Genomic DNA, 21,466 nt, shown 5'->3' on the forward strand with positions numbered 1-21,466 from the left:
ATGGAAATGTGGAAACAATACATGCAGAATAATGTTCAGCAGAGGGGAGGAGGAGGAGTGAGGTTTAAGGGAAGGCAGGAATTGAGCAATTTAAATAATGTTGGACTGGTGATGGTTATCAAAAGAATGTGTGTGATGTATAATGTATGTAACTGGAAACTTGTTATTATAGTTTTTCTTTTTATATTAATGCATGTTTGCCTAGGTCTTAAGTGATATTTTAATAAAGGTGTTAAAATGGTTATGGTTTGCTACAATATAAATCAAGAGATAGCAATGCAACAAAAGTGAGAAATGTTTTGTATGAAGGCATCTGTGCCTAAGTTTAACAAAATATTCTAACACAAATTCAACAACACTGAGTTGTAGTTTTTTTTTTACTGTATTGCAAAACACTTTTGAGCAAGAAATAGCCAGCACATTAGCACATTTCTCCAACATTCAGGATAACAGCAGCATTTTCCCTATTGCTGCAGACACTAGTGAGTAGCAAAATGATTTATTTGAAGTGTTAACAGTTCTTGGATTGTAGTGCTAGCTTTGACACCTCAGGGAGAGTGTGGGGGTGGGCATGTCCATGTTCATAACAACAAAACTTAAAAAATTACAATCCTTACAAAAGCCTGAAATTTAGATTCTTTATTTGGCTAGAGTTGTAGAATTACTCTAAATGGCTTGTAATAAGGCTGTCAGAGAAATGTACATGATTGTCATTCTGAAATAAAATGCGAACATTCCTGCTACAGAAAGTGTGTAAAATGTCTAACTCACACTGCTGCATTTGTATCTTAATGGAATAGGAAACATCATCACTTCCTTATGTCTAGCATGATTAATATAAAGGGGCCTTGAAATGTATTCTTTGAAGGAGACAAAGAACAAAAAAAAAAAAAAAGATCACATTAATGTATTGGGTCATATTGCTGACTTAACTGAGGAAAACCTATTAAAATTTTGTAAGAAGCACCTAGAGTTGTTTTAATATATTAAAATAGCTTAAAAAAGATACAATTAAAAAAAATGAGTTCAGAAGTACAGTTTTTCTTTAAGGCATTTGCATTGAAATGGCCTTTCAGTGGCGTCCTCTTTTGTTCCAGAAATTTGTGAAACAGTTGTGGCTGTTGGAAGCCTTTTATGTACACTGAGGAGTGTAAGATGAGGTTTGGAGATGTTTATAATTTGGTGCAGGCAACTTTGCCACAGTTGTCATAGCTATCAACCTTCCATCTCCAAAATGAGGAACAATAGCCATCATAATGTGGAACAAATTGGCAAAATGTGGAACACATACTAACGACTTACTCACAACTTCAGCTAGGAAGCTCATAAGGTGGCAAAATATGCTGGTTTACTTATAAAGAATATATTTAAATGAATTAATAGGATTCATTACTATTTACCATGGATATCTGTTAAAAAAATTCCCAACACTGAATGCGTGACAAACGCTTTGTGTGGAACTTCGAGGAACATGAACTTTTTAAGACCCCAAATGAGGTACGTTCCTCGTAATGAAGTACACTTGAGAAGTATGACAGTTGTAGTTACTTAAGCTTATTTTTAGTTCAATATACTGTCAGTGTACAGTTAGTGAGTGATGGGAGCTATTGTTTATAAAGAAAATAAACACCCTAGTATAAAGCGCTAAGGAACACCTGCAGGTTGGTATGTAGGAGATGGTGTTTGTGATAGTTAATGCCTTTGATTATGTCCTGGAGGTGGTGTTTGAACCATTGCAAGGTTAGAGTTTTAATGCCAGATTGTGGAAGGTTGCAGTTAGAATTTAATGGGACATAGATCCAAAGGCTTTAACTAGTTCTTTGCATGCAGAACCTGTGAGTTTACTGCAGTCTGTATTTTGTACAGACCTTTTCATTGAAAGAGAGAATCTGTATTTGATTTAAGTGAAACGCCTGTTGGTGTCTACACCAGAGTTCATGTTAAGGTGATGTTTTAATTGCAGTTAAACAGTGTTCTTTAGAATTTTAGACCAGTGTAAGAAAACTGGTATTGGCCTGCAGTGACTATGCTGAGTTGTCTCAGTTTTTGTGTTTGGGAACTGGTATTGCTGTTTCTTTTCACATTTAAGGAAGGCTGACATCTTCAGAAATTTGTTAATTGCTGCTGTGGAATTGTGTAGGCTTGTAGGAATTTTAGGCATAGTCTATCAATATCTTGTTTACTATGAGGATGAATAGCCTTTTACAGTGTTGCAACGTTCATATTGTCACAATAATAACAGTCAGCTACTTAAAGTCCAAGATAAGACGTAACCTGTACAATATTCAGTCATACACTTATATAACCTACTTCTTTTCAGATACTTATTTAAAAGCATTAGCATTCAAGTCCTTCTGTATTATATTTTTCTGTTTTCGAGTATTCCATATTATATGTAGTGCAGTTCTTAGGCATCATTATCTTTTAGCATATTGCTAAGTTTGTATATCCCCTTAAATATGCTGATGTGTGAAAACTGCAACAAAGTGGAAAAGAACATACTCTTGTCCAATTTAGTACCATCTTGAACCATTAATATACTCTGGATTAAGAGCTAGTACTTAGTTGTGTAGTAGCTAGAAATGTAGTGTCATGGGAGGTGGTAATCTATACACTTTCTTCAGCTATACACTCTGTCTGTCAGGGACAATAATAATGTATAAACCTCCTTCAGTTATACCCAATGCCTGATATGGACAATGATCTGCACACTTCATTCAGCTATGCACTCTGTCTGCCAAGGGCAGTGATAATCTATACACTTCCTTCACCTATACTCACTGTCTGCCATGGACGATTATAATCTATACACTTCCTTCAGATATAAACGCTGTATGCCATGGATGAAGAAAATATATACACTGTCTTTAGCTCTACATGCTACCATGGATGACGATAATCCATATTTTTTTTTATTGCAAAGAGCCACTTTGGAAAAAAAAAAAGCAGTCCATGTTTCCTGTGATGCCCCATCTCTAGGCCAGAAATCCAGGAACCTGAATCCTTACCACTGACACTGGAGAGGAACGTTCACTTTAAACAAAAATAGATGTACACAGTATTTCCAGATGGAGTTCTCTGCATCAAGCACAATTTTCATTAAGAGCACACAAGGAATGCATTTAGTCCAGGGTCTGGGTTTCTGTCTCCCTCCAGGTCCCCAGTAAGACTTACCACTGGCACAGCTATTGAGTTGAGTACTCAGCTGAGTGTCCAAGTCCTCCAGCACCCTCTCTATGAAACCAGTGCTTCATGTCCCTGCTCCAAGTAGCTGACACACACACTCTTGGAGATTTGATTTGTGTACACACACACACAGGCTGGCACAGATTTACTAGGTATGTCCCCTTCTCTCCAGACTATAATGTATTTACTTCCACCAGACACTCCAAAGCCAGCTACTGTAAGGCTCTTACAAGGGTACAAAATTATAATGAATGAAATTAATATTAATATAAATGGTAGTGTTTTGACCAATGCAATAGGCTTTCAAGAGTGGCCACAGAGTCACCAAATAGGTATGAGTACTCTCAAAGGTTAAAATATTCCCTAAAGGACCAGCCACATTGAAAAGTTTAAATATATTTCATAATAAATAATAAAAAAATATGAAAATACTAAATATCTATTGACAATAAACACCAGCATTTCAGTCACAGGAAATATTAAAATAACACAACTGAATAGATTCACAGAGCTGCAGAAAAATAGTACTCAACTAATCTCACTATATGTTCCTGACTGATCTACAAAATTACTATTCCCTGGTTCACTTACTGGAGCAAACAAGATGAAGTGGATGAGAGCCTTCTATGTCAGGTTCCAAGAAACAGACTGCTCTGAGACTTCTCTCCCATCTGGTATTAAAACATCATTTTTGTCCTAGATTACAGAATGACATGACATGACATACATCTGATCATTTGACTTCTGGTTCCTCTGCTACCCCCATTGCTAGAATCTGAATTTGAAATTAACACATATGTTTTGCCATACACACAGCGAGAGCTTTGCTGAGATGTGTTATAGCATCTGGAAGCTGTAAAACTATAACAAACTTTCATTCTTCCTACTGGAACTAATAAACCATTCTTTGGCACAGACATTTAGTCTCTGGCTGCAATGAGAACTGTAACATGCAATCTTTTTGGCCTAAATTAAGTAATTTAATTTCTTACTATTTTTCTAAGTGAGCTGGACTGAGATTAACCTCTTCTCTTCCAGTATCCTCTGTTAAAACATAAACATTTAATCAGTTGCAATGCAGTCAGGACCCACTATTGGTATGTTATTTAACACAACAAACTTTACAAATGTATTTTTCAGTACAAACATCTGTACAAATCAGTTTGATATACAAATGACATATAATTATTCACAAAATTCTAGCTAGCTTTGCTGGCATACGTTACACATCCACTGCCTCTACAGTCTTCCGATTTGTCTAATTTCTGTTTAGTATGTACACAATGTTTTGTTCAATTTCACCAACTTATCTGTTACATCTGCCACTGTTTGCTGTAGTGGTAACATTGGCTGATACTGTTTTTTCCAAAACTCAGTGGAATCCTCTTCAGATTTGTCAAGTTACTTAGCTTGAGTCAGAAGTCCTGGAATCACATTCACTCAGTTGCCTCACAGCTTCCTGAACACCTTCTGGATGCATTTTCTAAAGCTGCTTATCTGATCTGCAATTACCATCTCTGTGAGATGTCAGATCTACATTCACAAAGTATCCTCACTTTTGATCTTTCACTGGTATATGCACCTCAGTTTTTCTCATGTCTGAAAAAAGCATACTCTCTACATAGGTTCATAGGTGTGCACTAGGCTAACGGCCCTGGAGCCTTTACAAGCCTAGCCCATAGAAGTGCCCTGGCATTGTGCCACATGACGTTAGCTCCCAGTGCCTCGATCAAGTAGAGCCACTGGAGTGATCCCGGGGTGAACTTTCTATTACCCATCCACTCCTCAAGATTTCTCTTGAAGAGGGTCAGCGAGATGCTCTGCTTGACATATATGGGAAGTCTATTCCAGAGCATGAGCAGTCTCTGGGTGAGGAACCTGCCCCTCCAGCATGTTCTGTTGACTGTGGTAATGAGGTTGAGGTCTTTGGAGCATGTGGTGCAGAGGGATTGGGATTTCTTTAGACATAGCATTTCTAACAGAGCTGGGTTAGACATGGCTTTGTAAGTCAACCAGAGATAACCTCTAAGTAGGCGATATGAGAGAGAGAATAGCTGGAATCTTTTGAGTCTGTCCATGTAGGACATGTGTTTAATGCTTTACGATCCTCTTCGTGAGGTACTTCTGTGGCCTCTCCAGCTGTTGCAGGTGCCTAGTGAGGTACATGCCAAATGGGACATTATACTCAATAATTGGTCTAATGAGGGAAGAGTAGAGAGAGACAATGACCTCTTTCTTCCTGGATGCAAAACCCTTCGTAATGAGGTGTGCCACATAGCAGGACTTTCTGACTGCAGTGGCAATGTGGTGGTTGAAGGAGCAGTTGTCGACCTGCGTCCCCAGATTTTTTATAACGCCTTCAGTGTTCAGTTGGATCCCATCAATATGGTAATTAGTGGGAACTGAGTTTTTACCAGAAGGGATGACGGCACATTTTTTGACGTTAAGCTTAAGGCCATGGTTTCGACACCAGTCATTGGTCTCAGTGAGGCCTTTCTGTAAGAGGAGGTGGTTGGGGAGTTAATAACACGGCCACTAATTCTGCCACTTTTGCAAAAAGCATGTAAAAAATTGGGTTTTAATTAGAGAAAAGTACCTTCCTTCACTTTTAGCTGGCAAAGAGGCTGAAGAACAGACTTCCTTGGCTGTGACTTTTAAAGGTCACTAGGTATGATTTTTATTGCTCTGATATTGAGAAGTATGATAAATCAAGATCACATGACTAATGCAGAGAGACTAATTCCTCATTCCAATCATCCTGTTTTTCTGAAGCTGACTTTGGCCTTGTTGTCAGATATATCTGGCCTAACCTCCTCATAGACATCATGGCCATGTCCTCCCATTGGCTGTCCTCTTCTAAGGTGAGACTCACAGTCACATGACCCTTCTTGCTGGTAGTTCACCACTCTTTCTTTCTAAGGGTTTACAGATATATTTCCTTTATTTAACAATTTCAGAACTATTTCTAATGCTTCTTGGCATCAACCCCATGGTCATAATAAGGAACTTTTAAACAATGTTGCAATAATATTTATTAAAGTTTTGAGTTATGCACACAACAAACTGTATTGCAGTGTTGTGCATTTTGCATTCTCATGGGAGTATGGATTAGGAATCTATATTGCATGCTTTCCTAGTGAAGCCATATTTGTCAGTAGGTAATGTTGCTTTTGTTATGTCAGATAAACTAGATTCACAGTAGTTTTTCCAGTGCCATCTTAGCAACATTAAAATATGACAAGGAGTGCCTCTCGACAGAATCTGCAAATTTTTGTGATATCTTTAAAAAACTAAGTTCTGAGTATTTCTAATCGTGGCATAATTTTAACCAGTGTAGCAGAAATGTAAATTCCTCAGAGATTATACAAATGTCAGAAACAAATCATCCACTTTAGTGCTGGAAAGTTTATTCACTGCAAGAAATAGGTCTTTGCAAATTACTCATGCAGCGTTTGACAATGCTGATGTTTCATTATGCAGTTACACAAAATAAACATATTAAGTTAAGTTAGTAATGGAGAGAGTCATTTAGCTGTGGGTAATGAGTGCCTTACTGTATTTTGCATTCCCTTTACTTTAAGTAAACAATGCCTGTGATTTGTTGGTAAAACGTCCTGATGCCAGTAAAATGTGCAGGTTGTCAGAAAAAAATGTAGTTTGTTGGCAATCATGCATTTTAACCATGCTGTTGGGATAACTGAAATAAGGAAAACTGAAGGAAGGAAGGAAAACATACACTTGACACAAAATGGTGATGCCAGGTTATCTGTGTAATTCCAAAGGATAACTACTGTTCCCCCTAGAGGTCCATAGGACCATGTGGCTCTACAAAAGACCATCAGGGATGCAAAGTAAATGTTTGCTCACCCCCGTATTACTTGCTGTCAGACTGTAATTAATATGTTAAAAAAGTAATAGTGTAAGTATTGAGAAGCATATGTATAGCAGAATGCAATGCATTTGGGACAGATACAGGGCTCACAAATGTTGGTGTATGGATAGATTTTAAATGCTAGTTTACTGTATTGTCTTTCTACAGTGTCTGCTACATGTAAGCCTTATCAATAAGCACAAAACAGACCATAATGCATAATAATATAGTTTTAAGAGACTAGTGGCTATAAGCATAAGATAGTTTTATTGTGAAGAACATTTTGCTGAAAGTAATCCTAATTAAAACTGACAAAGGAAAGTGATCTTCCATAATGTTTAGTGGAAGTCCTAACAGGTAATTTGTACTGCACTGAATGCATTAGGGAATGCAGCCCATGAACTGTAAGGTATACTTTTTAAAAGCGAAGCTGTATGTCAGACCAGCAACACAATATCTGTTTTCCACCTGCAATGCCAATAGTAGGAGGAGTTAGGATTGGTCATAAAAGAAACCAACATTTACTGAAGGCTGCCTTGTCTGTAGGGCTGCATTAGTGATTGGCACAGCCTCCCTCCCCCATGAAGGATGGAGGATGCATATGCAGTAAAACTTCATAGCAGAAGATGGGAGTCAGATTCTCTGTATACACTGCCTCCTCCAGATGGTGTAGGGAGGAAGTCAGATTCTCTGCTTACACGCTCTTCCAGGTGGTGTAGAATGGCTGTCAATCCATTGTCAAAGCTTCCCTTGGTGAGACCCCCTGCATCAAGTATGTTGGCACATCTGTGCCAGTAGCTGAGATAATGGGCCCTAACTTGAACATGTCATCAACTGGTTCTGGTAATTATTTATCATGGATTGTGAAATGCCAGGAGGAGGGTTCTGTACTGCAATGCCAACGTACAAAAAATGTAGTTCTTATAAACAGTGCACTTAAGTGCAGTTACTGGATCAACAGATGGCAGATAGGAATACCAAATTGTGAATTAATTTGCTATGCATCACTGCCCTTTAATTGGCCTGCGAGCTGTATAAGTAAAGCACAGTATGTGCTCTTATCTGATTTGCTGTATACAGTCTGACTGGGTGGCTGTATGCATTGTGATTGGGTGGCTGTATGCATTGTGAATGGATGGCTGCATACATTCTGGTTGGATGGCTGTATACATTCTGGTTGGGTGGTTGTTTACATTCTTGTTGGATGGCTGTATACATTCTGATTGGGTGATTGTATGCATTCTGGTTGGATGGCTGCACATCATTGCTGGAGTTCCTATTCATCTCAGTAGTAAAATAATAAGTAGACCATCCCTCTCCATTTCCCATGACAAAAAGCAATATTCAACTCTTGCTTATATCACCTCACCAGTAAACCAGCAGTCTGGGATCATTTTTAAAACTATGATATACATCTAGCCTGTCCACTTTTAGGTCAAGAATTATCAAAGTTTCCCATATAAACAAACACATTCAAAAACTGAGAAAACTAATAACCTCATGCATATCAAAACTAGCCCTAAGTGGATACATCCACCCCAACCCTGGCCCTACCATCTCCAACCCCAATCCTCATAATCAGACTAGAAACCACAACTTCTCCCATATTACAGCCAATAGAAAGCCAAGTGACTTCCTTCTACTAAGCCTAAATATTAGAAGTATATCCAACAAACTCCATGCCACCATAGACTTGTACTCCCCAGATATAGTCATTCTGACAGAAACCTGGCTAAAACCTCACATTACCAGTGAGCAAATACTCCCTACATGTTACGGCATACTAAGTGTAGACCGGCTAAACAAGAAAGGAGGCGGTGTAGCTATAATATTTAAACAGCATCTAAACTTCCAGATCTTAAAATCATCAGCTCCACAAATAGGCAATGAAGAAATAATATATACCAACCTCAAAATAAACCAAAAACAAAGCCATCAACATACTTGGATGCTACTTCCCACCTGGCCAAAACATCCCTCCACTAGAAAACCTCCTCAGCTGGTCTACCCACCATCTCCCCAAGAAACTATAATTTTAGGTGATTTCAGTATTGACTGGCAATCCTGTTCTGGCAACCATCCAACCCATCATGTAAACCTTCATGGCTTCACCCAACTAGTCCATTCACCAACCAGGATAAATAACTCCAGCAAGCACACTACCCTGGATTGGATACTAGTCAGTAAGAGCCCCCAGTCATATATAACAGGCTGCTTATCAGATAGCCTCAGTGATCACTCCTCAACATTCCTACTCAAAAAATACCCATACCAAGCTAAACCTGTCATCCACCGTCAAATACGTAAAAAACTAAACTTTTACCACTCACATTCATCTCATCCCTCAAAGAATGTAACTGGCATCCTCTAAAGTACCTCAGTCTTGATGACGCAGTTGAATTTTTTAATAATACCTTCCTGAGCATCCTTAATTACCATGCCCCCATAAGACTTTCCAGAACCAAAGCACAACCCTCCCCATGGCTACAGAAAACCACTAAGTCAGAAATGGAAAACAGGGATAAAGCCTGGGAGCACTGGCGCAAAACCAAAACCCCACCAACTAGACAGAAATTCCTAGAACTACGCAATAGAGTCAAAAAGCTAATAAAACAGGACAAATTCCAATACTACCAGTCTGCCCTAGTCTCCTCACAATACAGCCCCAAACAATTCTGGTCCTCCATAAACTCCATCCTCCACCCAGGTCAAGTCAGTACCCCTCCTCCTAACATCTCTCACTCCTCAGAAAATATTGTTACCTCATTCAACACACACTTCACACAAACCATGCTATCAGTAGCTAAACAACACAACCCCCCTTCCCTCCAACCCACACCTTCAACTAGTAATCTCCCCACTGCCTTCTCTTTTTCTCCTGTACCTACCTCCAACATAAAAAACTAACTAAACTTAAGCCCACAAAATTATCAGCAGACAACCTCCCACGTGAATACCTACAAATCGCAGCTGATGATCTGGCCTACCCAGTGTCCATCTTGATTAACCGATCTCTGTCAGAAAGTTACGTTCCCACACTGTGGAAAGTATCACACATAATTCCCCTCCACAAAGGCGGACCCTAAACAGAACTAACCAATTACCGTCCCATAGCTATTCTCTCTCCACTCTCCAAAATACTAGAGAGATGCATACACTCTCTGGTCTCAGACTACCTCCTTACTAACAACCTCCTTTCCAATACTCAGCATGGTTTCCGATCAAACCATAGCACCACCACTGCCTTACTCTCCTTTACTAACACTATCCTTCAGCATAAAAACAATGGCTATCTCTCCTCCACTACTTTCCTAGACCTATCTAAAGCATTTGACATGGTCCCACACAAACCGCTTATCTCTGTCCTCAATAACCTATCCTTCTCTCAATCAGTCATCAACTGGTTTCAGAGTTACCTGTCTGACCACCAACAATCCGTTGTATGGCAGAATGACATATCTCCCCAACTACCTGTCTCCATAAGGGTTCCCCAAGGATCCATCCTTGGACCCCTACTCTTCTCTGTTTTCACCAATAGTCTAGCTTCTGCCACCAAACATGGCACATTCATACAATACACAGATGACTCAACCATCATCTGCTCAACCCAGTCCCTACGCAAACTGCAAATAGTCACCCAGGAAGCCTTTTCCACTGTGGATCTTTGTTATCCGATGCCCAGTTAATACTCAACCCAAACAAAACTAAACTGCTCATCTTCCAACCCACCAAACATACTCAAAACAACTCTCACTTTAACATCACAGCAAAAGACAACACCACTATATACCCAACTGAACACACCAAATTGCTAGGAGTGGAAATAGACAATAAACTAAAATTTGACATTCACATATCCATGACCATAAAAAAAGTCCACAAAAAACTAGGAGCGTTATACAGAAATAAGCAACTTCTCACCAAAGCAGCAAAGATTTCAATAACAAATTCCCACCTTATCTCCACCCTACTTTATGCCTCTCCAATATATACCAACTTAAGGCAATGCGGTCTAAACAAGCTAGAGACCTGCTACAACAAAATCACCAAATTCGCCACTGGGGCATCCTACCGTAGTCACCACTGCCTCTCACTTGCTGAACTGGGCTGGCTTGAACTCCCTCACCTCCTTCAATGGTATCAACTCTCACTCGCCCACAAACTAGTAAACCATCCACTAAATGTCCCATCCCTCCAGAATCTACTCCAACCCTATTGCACCACCAGACCACTAAGATCCAGCAACAAAAATCACTTACAGATAAATAAAGCCAATAACTCTGCTGGTGAAGCACTATTCTCTTGCACCATAGCCAAATTATGGAACTCCCTTCCACCCACAATTACCTCCGTACCATCATGCACCCACTTCAAAACTTTACTAAAAGCACACCTAAAAACATGCTGGCTATGCCCTTGCAACTCCCACTCTAATATCACCCACCCCATCCAACCACTACCTTTCTTTCCACTCCACTAACTACCTTGATTATAGCAAGCTGAGATGCTCATAAGCCTAGTACTTGTTATACAGCAGGAACTTCTTCTTGTAACATTTATTAATGTCTGTTATATACTTCACAGATAAAGATTCTAGTTGTCTACTGATGTACTATGTTCTTCATCTGTAAATATGCTGTAAGCAATTGCTATGTTGAATTGTTAATCGCTACGTAATCCAATGTAACTACTGTCTGTTTATTTTAACTATGGAGCTTATCTCCCCGGGCCTCCGCTGAAAATGGACCTACGTCCAGTCGGACACTCCCGGTCAACAAATGTAAATACAAGGTCATAATTTCATAACCAGACATTTTATCCAAAGGAAGTGATACAGTCTCAGTTACATATTTAAGCTATGGCTGCACCCCGAGGGTCAACATAATAAAGGTAAAAATAACAGAAATGTTAGCCATTGATAAGTTTAAAAGGGCTTTGCTTGTTTTTTTTTTTTTACACAGGTGAGTATCAGATGGATCCCAATGATACTGAAAATATCAATGTACAGATAGTGATATCAGTGTACAGATAGTGATATCAGTTTACAGATAGAGTGACAGCAGTGAGATTGTTCAAACCTGAACAGTCTAAACGTACGGTAAAATGTGTCACGTTTCAGAAAGTATTAGCTGTGAGCATCTGTTTTAAATTTGGAAAAGGGAGTCATGGAGCTAGAGTTTGTGCTAGTAATGGTATAAAAACTGACAAGTGAAAAGCATATCACTAAAGATGTTGAGCTCATGGAAAGTGATAGATTGCCTCCAAGAAGAGTTGAGTAAACCTTTTTCTGTTGTGCCACTACGAAGTTAATGAAGTGCAGTCTTTTAAATGATGGCAGGGACTGCTGGACTAAGGTAGTATAGTCACACTTATAAAGGCAGGTACATTTTGTGTATAAAAGGCCACACTTATAAAGGCACAGTTCGTGTATAAAAGGTCTCACTTATAAAGGCACAGTTTGCCTCCTGTCTCCTAATGATATTCTTCTTGAGTCAAAATACAGGAGCCCTAAGTGAAAGAAAGAGAACTGTATGCATCAGGTTTATAGAGCGCTGGCATTAAGGAATACATCTATGGTCTGCCTTTCTTAGTAGAAGAGTTAGACACTGAAACCCCAATGCCAGTATTGATGGGGTAGAGACAGTACTTTTTACCTCATGACACACTGATCCTGAGGAAACTCCAGAGCTGGCAGACCAGTAGACCTTCAACAAGGCATAATGGGGAGGTGACACTCTTAGCACAGCAATGGAAATGTAGCTAGAGTTGTAGTAGAAAAGCTGAACAAATTATTCCCAGTTAGAATCCACACTTCATGTTACAAAATTAATGTGCACAGTAAGGACAGAGAGGAAGTAGCACATGAACTGTTAGTACCTAAACCTTTCAAAGACTTACTGTTAAGGTTAGGACATAATCATATATTAATAGGACATCCAGGAATGGTCAAGACTAAACCACCAATCTTAGTGAGATTTAAGTAGACAGGAGTAATGACATAAGTTGAGTACTTCTGTTCTGGATGCCCCCAGAGGACAGTCCCTCACCCAGACTCGAAAAACCTTTTGACAGAGCTGCCATTTGAGTATATTGCTAAGGGCATTGTTGGGCCATTTGTAAAACCCAGCAGTGTGCTTCAATGCATTGTGGTTATTTTGCATTTTATTATATTCAGCTAAGTAACCTACACCAATGCTAGATCTTTAGCTCGGGAGTTGGTGTTATTTTATTCCAGAACAGGAATACCTAAGAAAATACTCCCCAATTAGGGGACGTCATTTACATCTAGAAATATAATATTTTGACTAGTAATGTTGAGTGAAATAGTATAAGTAAGAGATAGTTGTGCATCTCCAGTGTATACCAAAACAACAGTCTGATTGCAGACATATTTTCCTATCCAGTATGATATCATCCATGGAGTTGAGTATATCATCTATGTGAATTAATATTCCAGCTTCCTTGAAGTAATCAAACTATCAAATGGAATGAGTGAAAGTGTGCTCAGTGCATTATGCTATGTGTTCTAAAGATAGTGGCAACCTCATATCTGGCATTGGTCTGCAGTACAGAAGGACTGTGCATGAATGGGAGTTTGGACAGGTGACATCAGTCTGTACTTTCATCATTCCTAGAAGCAAATTGCAAATCATATTGTACTCATTTCTTGAGAAATCATTCTGAATATAGACATTCCTGTAGTGTTTGAACCACATCCTAAGTGTTTGTCTTATTTATCACCATGCAGACATCACAACGGCTAACTCATTACTGTGTTTATGCCATATTTCTGAGGCTGATAAACACTGCTACAATATTTTGCAGCATTAATTATTTTTATACAATGCATATATATATGTATGTATATATATATATATATATATATATATATGTGTGTGTGTGTTTATATGCAGTCACTGATATCTGTATGTGTGCATGCTTGCACACATGAGCTGCATTCACAGTTAAGGATCAGTTTTAATAAGGTGACCAACACCCTGGAGATCTGCATTGTTGGTCACACAATGCAATAGGAAACAATTATAGAAAATCAAGGATTATGCTTGAACTGGTGGCAGTATTTTATTTTATGTTTTGCTACATTTAAACAATTTTTCGAAATACAATATACTGCAGCAAGATGTTATATTAGTGTTGTATCACCCTATATTGTACTGTGAATTATACACACAATATTTCAGAATATCTGACTTGACCAGGAGATGGCTGCATTATTCATAGCTAAATTGCATGTGCAAAACATTTAACTCCTAGGGAGTTTGTGGCAATGTTAGACTTAAAACAATAATGTTTAATAGCACAAAACCAAGCAATATGTAATAAATATACGCACCAGATATTCAGCACAGAAATTTCTAACTAAACGTTAAATAAAACAATACACCTAATAACTCTCTTTGTCTTCTTTTAAAAGCTACTTAATCAGCAGCAAGATTCCTTTTTCATTCCTGTATTTATTCGTCCAGTGTTTCTCTATTACCCACTTAATATGTTTTTTGGGGTCTTGCCAATTGTAGAGCCTTTCCTGTCATGAAGTGTGTGCAATGCAGCTTTATATGTCCCTTCTAAAACAAAGTGAAAGCAGTGAGTAACACATTACGTACTAGGCTATATCGCTTGTCTCACGACAATCCACATACTAGTGTTTAGCCTAACAGAAACCGCTAAAAGTGTCATCAAAAGATACAGTTAAATGTCTGAAAATAATAACAAAATTGCAGGTATGATGTAATAGCTATCATATATAAGCTGGATGTGAATTATATTAGGAAGTTGTTCATGGCAAAGTGAATTTACTCCCAGAGCTTCTCCTTGGAAGTTGTTGTTTGTCTTTCGGCTTTTCCCGATTAGGGATTGCCACAGTGGAACTCCAGCCCGCTAATGATTGGCAGTAGATTTTTGTGGTGCCGAGTTGCCAGCTTGACGCCCAACCTTCAACGAAGGCACGCCCATTCACGCATGTCTTTCGGAATGCCACTCGACCGCGGGGAGGACATGAAGACTCTGCACAGAAGGCACTCCCCGCACTCCAGCCGAGAATCGAATGGGAGAACCTCTTGCTGTGAGGCAACAACGCTACCGCTGCACCACCGCGGATGCTGCATTTTGTGTGTGCCAAGCTCTCTACTGTGACTGCAATATAACATGATGTGATAACACCTTATTGTGTTGTACGATATCTTGTCTTTATTCATAAGGTCTGAATCACTGTTTTTAAACCATAAAGTACACAAGAATACACTGAAGAGTAGATGTAGGCAGAACAGTTGCATAAACCTATTCACAGTACACTCAAACAATTATTTAAGTAATAACTGATGTTTTATATATTTGACTCTGAAATAGTTAATCAGAAATGATCAAACGCCGCAACAGCCAATCACAGCCATCATGCACTCACATCTGATTGCAGACACAAGCCACATAGCTTTCCATCTGTAGGTGATACATTGTATTACTTTTCATACTTAAACAAAACAAACAGAATACTCTGCCTTCAGCAAAACGTGCTGACGCTTCTGCTCCTGGGCAAACAGCTAAAACCAAATAAAATGCTCCTTGCTCCTGCACAAATAACTATACAAAGTCAAATAAAATACTAAATAATACTTTTATGTGAAGGCCTCTTTCCCCCACACCTCATAACTTATAACTAGATAGTTGTACAACCGTGATTTCAAAAAAAAAAAACACTACAGATATTTAAAACTGACTGCAGCACGTCACACAACTGCAGAGATCAGCTGTACTTGACAGTATGAGGCAGAAAAAACTAAGGTTGCCTAAGAGAGTATTTAGCATGCTAAATTGTACACAACCATACAAGCTTTTATTTTGTATTCCTGTTTGTACTTACAAGTTTCAAAAGTATAGTAGTGCTGTAGTGTTGTTTGGCATCTGTTTTCAAAGCATGAGGACCATCTGCACTTTAACATTGTACAGGGTAAACTGGGTTTGCTTGCCCTGACCACATCAGTGCAGGTTCCTAACTTTATGCTCATTTCCTGGTTTGTTACCTTAGTCCTGTGTTACAGATGCTTGCCCTGACCACATCGGTGCAGGTTCCTAACTTTATACTCATTTCCTGGTTTGTTACCTTAGTCCTGTGTTACAGAGTATATATTTTTCCCCTGATGTGACTTTTTTTATGCAAAGCGTTTTATGTCAGGATGTGTGCTGTAGGATAACTTGTATGCATCTTCATATAACTGTGTCTGTTTCTGTTTCAGAGTACACAGGGTCATGCAAATAATAAAGACTCCCGTTTGATCTGGATCAATGACAGTGGAACCCTTTTGTCGAGTGGTTTCAGTCAGGTAGGGATGCATTTGTATCTTCATGACTGCATAGCAGTACAGGTACATTCAGTTGTTGAAGTTTGGTATTGCCCGTCGTCTTACACGCAGTACATCAATACACACACACACACACACACACACACCAGATGAGTTGTCATATTTTTTTGTAATGCAGCAGGTAGCATTTTCCTAAATGCAGTCTTTATCAGATAGTCTTCCCTCAGCTTTCATGAAATGCTGATTAAATGTTTTTGCTTTTATTTTGTGTCATCGTCCATTGCAGTTCTGTCTTCAAGTGTGATGCCATTAAATGGAAGCAGAATAAAGAAAATGTTTTTCATGGACAAAAGAAAAAAAGGGGCTTTATTTACGAACTTTACTAAATAGGGTCCCCCTGAGCCTACAAGTACTTTTTCAGTAGAAACTTTGCATTGCATTGCACTCATACCGACTAGGTGAAATTTAACCAGGAAAATAGGAATGTTTCCTTACTCATAATCAGGTGCTTTGAGATCTTTACCGTCCACCTCAACTGTCATCAAAGCAGGTTTATGGGACCTCATTTTAACATCTTGTCCACAAGATTGCATCTCTGTCTTGTATCAACCCTGTGTTATGCTACCCTGCAGTGTTTTACTAAATGTATTATGAATCTCACTGCCATGAGAGAATAAGAACCTTTCAACTTCTGATCACATGGAAGTGGAAATTGCTGACTCAGTAAAACTAGCTTTGAAGTATCTCTTGCAGTGGGCATTAATGACATGATTCTGTCATTTGAACTGAATTTTTAAATAGTGGACTTTTGTGGGCATTCCTGAACTGGTGGTATCTGCTGTCTTCATGTGTTGCTGTAATGCCATGCAGTTATTTCCCTTCTGTGCTTCTTTGAACAGTGTCTTGCTCGGGTTGAATTTTTGTCCAGGGAAAGCATGCTAGTTTATTTGGTGCATTCACCCCACATTCCAGCCTAAAGATGTTTAACATCCTCCTCTCTTTTTGCCATCTGCAAGGGGAGCATACACTAAGTTTGCCAGCAGGAGAGACACAAGTAGTACCTTTTCCTTTGTAATCATGGTGTAATAGTTCTTGGCAGTGATGCAAACCATTCAGTCTTGCCACAATGCCATATTAAGAAAGACAACTTCAAGCCCATATAATCTATCTTCATAAAATGTGAGTACTCCACAAATAAATTAGATTGATCATATGAACTCTCCCCTAATTTTATTTGCTCATTGGCTTGTTCAGTCTGAGCATACCCCTCACAGAACTTGGATGAATGTAGCATCAATGTCTAGTAAATACTGAAAACATCACAGTGAATCTGTGGGAGAAATAATCAGCTTTCAGTAGGAATATCACTTATAGGTGGGGACTAAAGTTTGATTTGCAACACTGAAGATGTGTCTTGGGTGCCCAGAAAGGGAAATATAACAAAGGAGGATAGATTTTTAAAGAAATGTATGGAAATATTTGGCATGGAAGATGTGAATTCATAATGAATTTACATATTATTCCCTAAGATACAAAAAATGGGCGAGGCTAAACCAGAATTTGCATCTCACAGGAACATGTGCATTTAGTTGAAGGTCTTGATATGCACCCGATAACTGTTTCAGATCATGTGCCAGTAATAACTCAAATAAAACCACAGGGTAATAAAATAAAAATGAGACACTGGCACTTTTCCACCTGTCTGCTGGAAAGAGAGGAATTTAAGGAACAGGTAGTGGGAAATACTCAGGAGCTATTAGAGAAGATAGAAGCCTCTTCTGGAAATATACGTAGGGAGTGGAATAAAATTAAAGTGGAATTTAAAAATAGGGTGGAAATAAAAGAAAGGGAGATATGGTTAAGAACTAAGGAAAAAATATTTAGAGGGACTGACAAATATTTAAGTATTCCAAAATAGGGGGATTTTCACAGAACAAGAGAAGGAGCAACTGCAGAATGCTAAACAGAAAATAAGGAATTGCATTCATAATATGCATGACTTTAGAAAGATTGCTGTTAAGCAACTGTTTTGTTGATAATAACTCTAGAGCACAAAAACTTTTAGCATGACGACTGAGGCACAAAAAGTAGAAGGGGCTTTCACCAAGTTTAGGGAGCCTATAACAAGGAAGATAACAAGGGATCCTGCAGAAATATTAGAATTATTTTGAAAATTCCATGAAAGTGTATATAAAGCAGAGAAATATGGAAATCAAGAAAAGGTACAAATGGAAATGTTTATGGAAGAATTAATTATGCCAAGGTTAGAAGTAGATGAGGCTCAATCACTAACAGGAAAGGAGATGAGAAAAAAATGGTGATGTATAACCAGTCTACAGGAAAGTCCCCATGAATAGATGGTATTCCTGGGGAAGTTTGGAAGCTAGCAGGGAAAAACTGATGAAGATCTGCAATGTTTTGCTTAACAGTGTTTGAGAAGTACCGAAATCCTGGAAGAAAGTGGCAGTAGCAGTACTACCTAAAGAGGGTAAAGATCCATCAGATCCAGCTACATAGAGGCCCATTTCAATAACAAGTCATGATTATAAAGTATTTATGTCTATAATGACTAAAAGAATGGCAAAAATAATGCCAACATTGATAGAGATCAGTGTGGTTTTGTAGAGGGGAGGCAAACATTTGACAACATAAACAGAACAGTGATGCTCTAGAGGGAAGCAGAATGTAAGAAAATCCTACTGTTCCTGCTGGGTGTTGATGCAGAGAAAGCATTTGACAAAGTAAGCTGGGATTTAATGAGCAGGGCAATGGGAGCGTTTCCATTCCCTGATGGAATTGTTGGGTTGATTACAAGGATGTATGAAGGATCAGAGGTGAAAATTAAAGTGGGTGGGGTCCTCTCTGATTATCTCTACTTATGCAGAGGAACTAGACAGGAGTGTCCTCTCTCCCCTTTGTTATTTTCATTATATTTAGAACCATTGGCAAAGAAAATAAGGGACTCAGAAATTCAAGGATATAATTGGTATGGTAGTCCAGAAAAGCCAGCTCTATTTGCAAATATCATTTTGTACCTGAAGAAAAAAGCAGAAAGGGACATTACAGAGCTGTGGAACATATTGAGACCTTTTCAGGATACAAAATTAGTGAAGCTAAAACAAAAACAATAGCAGTGAATTATGTACCCTCATATGAATTGGTTCAACAATATCCATATTTATGGGGACATCATAAAATGAAGTATTCAGGAATATGGATTACAAATGATACTGGTGTGGCAGCTAAGGATATGTGGAAAGAGGCTAAAAAGATAATACAAAAACTGAGAAAATGGAAGCTTTGTTATATGGATCATAGGAGGTTACTAGGCCAATGACCCCAGGGTCCTTACAAGCCTAACCAAGTTCAACCCATGTTTCCAAGGGTGTCTGGTTCAAGCGGACACTAAAATCGGCAACTATTGCTCCTGTCCAAGGTGGACCCCCTCCCCAGGATGAATTTCCAGTTTTCCATTCAGTCGCCCAAATTGCATTCAAATAGGGCCAATGAGGAGCTTTGTTTAACATGAATAAGAAGCCTATTCTAACGCTGAAGCAACCTCTGTGAGACAAATCTCTCTCTCCAGCAAGTTCTGTTTGTCACATACCATGTTAAGGTCCTTTGAGTGAGTGACCCGTGTGCGATTTCACTTGTAAATTTGCAGCATTTCCTCAAAGCTGGGTCAGAGATTGCTGTATATGCAAGGCACATGTCGCCTCTGACCAATCTGTATGACACAGAGCAAAGTGACAATGATTTCAGTGTGTCCACATAAGACATATCTTGAAGACCCTGAATTTTCTTCGTAAGGAAACTTTTTGGTCTCTCCAATTGCTGCAGGTGTTTGGAAAGGAACATACCAAAGGGAGCACTGTACTCTATTATTGGCTTGATGAGGAAAGAGGACAGGGGCATTATAACCTCTTTTTTTCTGGAGGCAATGCTCTTACTTATGAGATGAATAATATAAAATGCCTTTTTTTACCACTGTGGAGACATGGTGATCGAAGTTAAGGTTGCTGTGAACCTGTATGCCCAGATCTCTCACCACTGACTGTGTGCTTAGGATATTGCTATTGATGTGGTAGTTTGCAGGAACATCACCCTTGCCGAAGGGGATGATAATGCATTTTTTTAACTAAGTTTAAGACCATGACTTTGGCACCAGTCATTAGTCTGCATAAGACCTTCTTGCAGGATGTTGACATTGCTAGTGGTTTCAATAATCACTCCCAGTTTACAGTCATCAGCGAACTTTGTCAGCCACAGTCCTTTAGTTTTAGCCTGCACTTTGCAGAAGTAGATTACAAACAGTAGGGGTCCCAGAAACAGTCCCTGTGAAATACCACTGGTTACGGGTCTGCTGGAGGAGGTGGAGTCCCCTATTTTTGACAGTGTGAATTATATCAGTGAGCCAGTTTGCAACCCACATGACAATGTATGGGTTGATACCTAGTTGGGTGAGTTTATCAATGATGTCTGAGTGGGGGCTTGTGTCAAAAACCTTGGTTAGGTCTAGGTAGGCCATATGCACAGACTTGCCCTTATCTAAGGCTTTGGTGACCATCTCGAAGAAGTCCACAAAGTTTAACAAGCATGATTTCCCCTTGACAAAGCCAAACTGGGTGGAGTTGAGCATTTGGAGATTTCTTGTATCTTTGTTAATAAGGTCCATGATGATTCATTCCATGGCCTTGCAGATAAGGATGGCCAGGCTAATGGATCTATTAGTTCCCAGGGTCCATGGATGCACCCCCTTTGTCCAAAGGGATGACAGTATCAGTTTTCCATTCCACTGGGACAAAGCCAGTGCTTAGACTGTGACTGAAAAGCGTGCTCAATGGTGATGCTAATTCCTGTTCTAAGTCATGTAGAACACAGCCTGGGATGTTGTCTGGTCCCATAGAGCCTGTGTTTTGGCCTTGGAGAGGGCATTTAAGACTTGCGTCTCAGAGATACTAGGCAGGGGACAGGTTTTTGGGATGCTTTGGGGTATATGTGGAGGTGACATCGATATTAAGATACAAGCAATTAAAATGTTTTTAGTCCCCTTAGTCTTATATACTTGTCTGGCATATTTTTATCAACCAGA

At 39.1% G+C, this 21,466-nt stretch overlaps 1 protein-coding gene across 1 annotated transcript in view; it reads left to right on the top strand.

Annotated features, from left to right (window-relative positions):
• Positions 1–21,466, top strand: part of LOC122816501 (coronin-7-like) — a 3,324,782-nt gene that overhangs the window by 1,760,720 nt on the left and 1,542,596 nt on the right. Inside the window, exon 8 of the mRNA XM_044089332.1 lies at positions 16,309–16,395. Within this exon, the coding sequence (XP_043945267.1) occupies positions 16,309–16,395 (87 nt within the window). The remainder of the gene's footprint in view (positions 1–16,308; positions 16,396–21,466) is intronic.

Source organism: Protopterus annectens, chromosome 12.part0 (genome assembly GCF_019279795.1).
Source record: "Protopterus annectens isolate FY-2018-M chromosome 12.part0, PAN1.0, whole genome shotgun sequence".
Classification (NCBI taxonomy): Eukaryota; Metazoa; Chordata; order Ceratodontiformes; family Protopteridae; genus Protopterus; species Protopterus annectens.